General features: G+C 49.9%; 1 protein-coding gene across 1 annotated transcript; it reads left to right on the plus strand.

Annotated features, from left to right (window-relative positions):
* Window positions 1-301: 301 nt before the first annotated feature.
* Window positions 302-6,490, plus strand: agrp (agouti related neuropeptide; the record flags this gene model as incomplete). The annotated part of the gene is made up of 3 exons (XM_080501273.1): window positions 302-440; window positions 5,784-5,881; window positions 6,237-6,490. The coding sequence occupies 3 exons, from the start codon at window positions 302-304 to the stop codon at window positions 6,426-6,428; spliced, it is 429 nt and encodes a 142-aa protein (XP_080357399.1). The 3' UTR covers window positions 6,429-6,490.
* Window positions 6,491-7,183: the final 693 nt, after the last annotated feature.

A 7,183-nucleotide genomic window follows, 5' to 3' on the forward strand; every position in this document is an offset into this window, starting at 1 on the left:
GTGTGTCACGATGCTGAACCTGTCTGTGTGTCACGATGCTTACCTGTCTGTGTGTCACGATGCTAACCTGTCTGTGTGTCACGATGCTGAACCTGTCTGTGTGTCACGATGCTGAACCTGTCTGTGTGTCACGATGCTAACCTGTCTGTGTGTCACGATGCTTACCTGTCTGTGTGTCACGATGCTGAACCTGTCTGTGTGTCACGATGCTGAACCTGTCTGTTTCCTCCTGTCAGAGGTTTGCTCTGACCAGCCGAGGACTGTGGGCGTCGTGCTTCTTCTGATGAGGACAAGCAGCAGGATGTTTGGGTCTGTGCTGCTCTGCTGCTGCTCCTTCAGTCTGCTACCACTCTCTTCTTCTTTGGTTCATGGAAACCTGCAGCTTGATGAAGGTCCAGCTGCTGCCCGCCGCCCTGAAGGTCCCTACCTGTCTGACCTGGGTCAGTAGCCCATACACTGTCCAACCGGAGAGCTGACACACCGTCCAATCAGAGCTGACACACCATCCAACCAGACAGCTGATACACTGTCCAATCAGAGAGCTGACACACTGTCCAACCAGAGAGCTGACACACTGTCCAACCAGAGAGCTGACACACCATCCAACCAGAGAGCTGACACACTGTCCAACCAGAGAGCTGATACACTGTCCAATCAGAGAGCTGTCAGCTGACACACCATCCAACCAGGGAGCTGTCAGCTGACACACTGTCCAACCAGAGAGCTGACACACTGTCCAATCAGAGAGCTGACACACCGTCCAATCAGAGAGCTGACACACCATCCAACCAGAGAGCTGACACACCGTCCAATCAGAGAGCTGACACACTGTCCAATCAGAGAGCTGACACACCGTCCAATCAGAGAGCTGACACACTGTCCAATCAGAGAGCTGACACACCATCCAACCAGAGAGCTGATACACTGTCCAACCAGAGAGCTGACACACTGTCCAATCAGAGAGCTGACACACCGTCCAATCAGAGAGCTGACACACCATCCAACCAGAGAGCTGATACACTGTCCAATCAGAGAGCTGACACACCGTCCAATCAGAGAGCTGACACACCATCCAACCAGAGAGCTGACACACTGTCCAACCAGAGAGCTGACACACTGTCCAATCAGAGAGCTGACACACTGTCCAACCAGAGAGCTGACACACTGTCCAACCAGAGAGCTGACACACCATCCAATCAGAGAGCTGACACACTGTCCAACCAGAGAGCTGACACACCATCCAACCAGAGAGCTGACACACTGTCCAACCAGAGAGCTGATACACTGTCCAATCAGAGAGCTGTCAGCTGACACACCATCCAACCAGAGAGCTGACACACTGTCCAATCAGAGAGCTGACACACCGTCCAATCAGAGAGCTGACACACTGTCCAATCAGAGAGCTGACACACTGTCCAATCAGAGAGCTGACACACCGTCCAATCAGAGAGCTGACACACTGTCCAATCAGAGAGCTGACACACCATCCAACCAGAGAGCTGACACACTGTCCAATCAGAGAGCTGACACACCGTCCAATCAGAGAGCTGACACACTGTCCAATCAGAGAGCTGACACACCATCCAACCAGAGAGCTGACACACTGTCCAATCAGAGAGCTGACACACTGTCCAACCAGAGAGCTGACACACTGTCCAACCAGAGAGCTGACACACCATCCAATCAGAGAGCTGACACACTGTCCAACCAGAGAGCTGACACACCATCCAACCAGAGAGCTGACACACTGTCCAACCAGAGAGCTGATACACTGTCCAATCAGAGAGCTGTCAGCTGACACACCATCCAACCAGAGAGCTGACACACTGTCCAATCAGAGAGCTGACACACCGTCCAATCAGAGAGCTGACACACTGTCCAATCAGAGAGCTGACACACTGTCCAATCAGAGAGCTGACACACCGTCCAATCAGAGAGCTGACACACTGTCCAATCAGAGAGCTGACACACCATCCAACCAGAGAGCTGACACACTGTCCAATCAGAGAGCTGACACACTGTCCAATCAGAGAGCTGACACACCGTCCAATCAGAGAGCTGACACACCATCCAACCAGAGAGCTGATACACTGTCCAATCAGAGAGCTGTCAGCTGACACACCATCCAACCAGAGAGCTGACACACTGTCCAACCAGAGAGCTGACACACCATCCAACCAGAGAGCTGACACACTGTCCAATCAGAGAGCTGACACACCATCCAACCAGAGAGCTGACACACTGTCCAACCAGAGAGCTGACACACTGTCCAACCAGAGAGCTGACACACTGTCCAACCAGAGAGCTGACACACCGTCCAACCAGAGAGCTGACACACTGTCCAATCAGAGAGCTGACACACCATCCAATCAGAGCTGACACACCATCCAACCAGAGAGCTGTCAGACTGTCCAATCAGAGAGCTGACACACCATCCAACCAGAGAGCTGACACACCATCCAACCAGAGAGCTGACACACTGTCCAACCAGAGAGCTGACACACCATCCAACCAGAGAGCTGACACACCATCCAACCAGAGAGCTGACACACTGTCCAACCAGAGAGCTGACACACCATCCAACCAGAGAGCTGACACACCATCCAACCAGAGAGCTGACACACCATCCAACCAGAGAGCTGACACACTGTCCAACCAGAGAGCTGACACACCGTCCAATCAGAGCTGACACACTGTCCAACCAGAGAGCTGACACACTGTCCAACCAGAGAGCTGACACACCATCCAACCAGAGAGCTGTCAGACTGTCCAATCAGAGAGCTGACACACCATCCAACCAGAGAGCTGACACACCATCCAACCAGAGAGCTGACACACTGTCCAACCAGAGAGCTGACACACCATCCAACCAGAGAGCTGACACACCATCCAACCAGAGAGCTGACACACCATCCAACCAGAGAGCTGACACACTGTCCAACCAGAGAGCTGACACACCGTCCAATCAGAGCTGACACACCATCCAACCAGAGAGCTGACACACTGTCCAACCAGAGAGCTGACACACTGTCCAACCAGAGAGCTGACACACCGTCCAATCAGAGCTGACACACCATCCAACCAGAGAGCTGACACACTGTCCAACCAGAGAGCTGTCAGACTGTCCAATTAGAGACCAACATTCACAAAGGGTACGTCCAAAATGTCCCTCCTAACTCCCTATCTATGTATTCTCCTGAACCCCACAAGTGTTTTCTGTAGCGGCCACGATTAGAACTGTCTGAATTCTCAATAAGCAAAGGAAAGGAGGCTCCATGCTTCCTTTAGAACCTCCTTTAGCCTAGGAAACACTGATGCTTCCTTTAGAACCTCCTTTAGCCTAGGAAACACTGATGCTTCCTTTAAAACCTCCTTTAGCCTAGGAAACACTGATGCTTCCTTTACCAAAGGAGACCAGCTCCTGCTGCCCCACAATTCCTTGCGGTGACAACATTTAAAGGGCCAGCTCATCGGAGCGTTCGGAGAAACTCAGGATGACTAAAGGGAGACGATCATTTAAGTTCCAAAGTAATAATCTGCTGGAACAACTTTAAATAATCTAGAACACAAATGTTGTTTTTATCGTCCATTTTCAGAAACTTGTAGTTCTTCCCCCGCCACAGCAGAGGTCACTAACTTGCACTGCCGTCGCATTGTTATGACGTCAGTCAGTGAAAATGTCCGACTGCCACACTAACGTGAACGTCTTTCACCGACTCCTTCAGGAAGCCTCCTAACACCTTTCCTTCACTCCTTCAGGAAGCCTCCTAAGACCTTTCCTTCACTCCTTTAGGAAGCCTCCTAACACCTTTCCTTCACTCCTTCAGGAAGCCTCCTAAGACCTTTCCTTCACTCCTTTAGGAAGCCTCCTAACACCTTTCCTTCACTCCTTCAGGAAGCCTCCTAAGACCTTTCCTTCACTCCTTAAGGAAGCCTCCTAAGACCTTTCCTTAACTCCTTCAGGAAGCCTCCTAACACCTTTCCTTCACTCCTTCAGGAAGCCTCCTAAGACCTTTCCTTCACTCCTTCAGGAAGCCTCCTAAGACCTTTCCTTCACTCCTTTAGGAAGCCTCCTAACACCTTTCCTTCACTCCTTCAGGAAGCCTCCTAAGACCTTTCCTTCACTCCTTAAGGAAGCCTCCTAAGACCTTTCCTTAACTCCTTCAGGAAGCCTCCTAACACCTTTCCTTCACTCCTTCAGGAAGCCTCCTAAGACCTTTCCTTCACTCCTTCAGGAAGCCTCCTAAGACCTTTCCTTAACTCCTTCAGGAAGCCTCCTAACACCTTTCCTTCACTCCTTTAGGAGCCTCCTAACACCTTTCCTTAACTCCTTTAGGAAGCCTCCTAAGACCTTTCCTTAACTCCTTTAGGAAGCCTCCTAACACCTTTCCTTCACTCCTTCAGGAAGCCTCCTAACTCCTTTCCTTAACTCCTTTAGGAAGCCTCCTAACACCTTTCCTTAACTCCTTTAGGAAGCCTCCTAACACCTTTCCTTAACTCCTTTAGGAAGCCTCCTAACACCTTTCCTTCACTCCTTCAGGAAGGCTCCTAACACCTTTCCTTAACTCCTGTAGGAAACCTCCTAACACCTTTCCTTAACTCCTTCAGGGACCCTCCTAACACCTTTCCTTAACTCCTTTAGGAAACCTCCTAACACCTTTCCTTAACTCCTTTAGGAAGCCTCCTAACACCTTTCCTTAACTCCTTTAGAAAGCCTCCTAACACCTTTCACTAACTCCTTTAGGAAGCCTCCTAACACCTTTCCTTCACTCCTTCAGGAAGGCTCCTAACACCTTTCCTTAACTCCTTTAGGAAACCTCCTAACTCCTTTCCTTAACTCCTTTAGGAAGCCTCCTAACACCTTTCCTTAACTCCTTTAGGAAGCCTCCTAACACCTTTCCTTAACTCCTTTAGAAAGCCTCCTAACACCTTTCACTAACTCCTTTAGGAAGCCTCCTAACACCTTTCCTTAACTCCTTTAGGAAGCCTCCTAACACCTTTCCTTAACTCCTTCAGGGACCCTCCTAATACCTTTCCTTAACTCCTTTAGGAAACCTCCTAACACCTTTCCTTAACTCCTTTAGGAAGCCTCGTAACACTTTTCCTTAACTCCTTTAGGAAGCCTCCTAACACCTTTCCTTAACTCCTTCAGGGACCCTCCTAACACCTTTCCTAACTCCTTCAGGGACCCTCCTAACACCTTTCCTAACTCCTTTAGGAAGCCTCCTAACCCTTTCCATAACCCCGTCATGTCATCCAGGGTAAAGGTAAGGTCCGTAGGGAAGGAGAGAGTAGGGACGGGCCCCCAGTGATCTGTTATTAAAGCAGCGGCTGTCACTTCCTTCATTCTCTTGTTAGAAATCCTCCATGCTCCATCCAACCTTTTTTCTCTCCATCGTTCACGTTACTGGGAACTTTGTTCCTGGGAACTTTGTTACTGGGAACTTTGTTCCTGGGAACTTTGTTTCCGGGAACTTTGTTACCGGGAACTTTGTTACTAGGAACACATTACTTGAACATAATGTAGTACGTATTCCAAGCCTTTAGGTGGCACTGTAACTCTACCACAGAAATACAAAACCTTATACAAATAAATAAATGTATGCTGTGGATGATGGACCAAAGCCATGTGGTCACATGACCCAGAGCCTGACGGAGTCACTCTGGAGAGCAGCTCTTGTGCACACATGTGTTTGGGTTGTATTTAAACGTTAGAAGAAGAACATCTTGTTGCTGGAGGAATGCAGGACGATGTGGGACAATGAGCATTGTGTGTTGTACAGAGAGAGGCCACGCCCCCAATGCTGTGCGGGACCCGTCCCTCCTGCAGGCAGACTCTGTGGAGGACTCCTTCCTGATGGACGCCGGCTCCTACGACGAGGTCCAGCAGTGGTGTTTGCTACCAGATTACGTGTGTCTCTGCTGCAGTGACTCCGGCTGTGTGTCTCTGCTGCAGTGACTCCAGCTGTGTGTCTCTGCTGCAGTGACTCCAGCTGTGTGTCTCTGCTGCAGTGACTCCAGCTGTGTGTCTCTGCTGGAGTGACTCCAGCTGTGTGTCTCTGCTGCAGTGACTCCAGCTGTGTGTCTCTGCTGCAGTGACTCCAGCTGTGTGTCTCTGCTGCAGTGACTCCAGCTGTGTGTCTCTGCTGCAGTGACTCCAGCTGTGTGTCTCTGCTGCAGTGACTCCAGCTGTGTGTCTCTGCTGCAGTGACTCCAGCTGTGTGTCTCTGCTGCAGGACTCGTCAGCGGCGCTGCAGCTGCAGGACCGCGCCATGCGCTCGCCGCGGCGCTGCATCCCTCATCAGCAGTCCTGTCTGGGCTACCCGCTGCCCTGCTGTGACTCCTGTGACACCTGCTACTGCCGCTTCTTCAACGCCTTCTGCTACTGTCGCCGCGTGGGCCACACCTGCCCCGCCAGGCACACCTGAGGAGGCACCCTGCGGAGAGGCACTCTGAGGAGAGGCACCCTGTGGAGAGGCACTCTGAGGAGAGGCACTCTGAGGAGAGGCACCCTGTGGAGAGGCACCAAGAACCAGGGACCAAACCTGCAAACGTTATATCTCAAAGCAAATTAAATCTTTGTGTGATAAACTGAGGAAAACGTGTTCAAAAATGTTTTTGATGATTTCAAAACGATACATTTAGTGTGTAAAAACTCTGATGCTGAAATCTGAAATCTACAGACACAAAACTCTGGTCAACTACAGACACAAAACTCTGGTTAACTACAGACAAAACTCTGGTCAACTACAGACACAAAACTCTGGTTAACTACAGACAAAACTCTGGTCAACTACAGACACAAAACTCTGGTTAACTACAGACAAAACTCTGGTCAACTACAGACACAAAACTCTGGTTAACTACAGACAAAACTCTGGTCAACTACAGACAAAACTCTGGTCAACTACAGACACAAAACTCTGGTCAACTACAGACACAAAACTCTGGTTAACTACAGACAAAACTCTGGTCAACTACAGACACAAAACTCTGGTTAACTACAGACACAAAACTCTGGTTAACTACAGACAAAACTCTGGTCAACTACAGACACAAAACTCTGGTTAACTACAGACACAAAACTCTGGTCAACTACAGACACAAAACTCTGGTTAACTACAGACAAAACTCTGGTCAACTACAGACACAAAACTCTGGTTAACTACAGACACAAAACTCT

The sequence above is a fragment of the Blennius ocellaris genome (genome assembly GCF_963422515.1).
Source record: "Blennius ocellaris genome assembly, chromosome: 1".
NCBI classification, from domain to species: Eukaryota; Metazoa; Chordata; class Actinopteri; order Blenniiformes; family Blenniidae; genus Blennius; species Blennius ocellaris.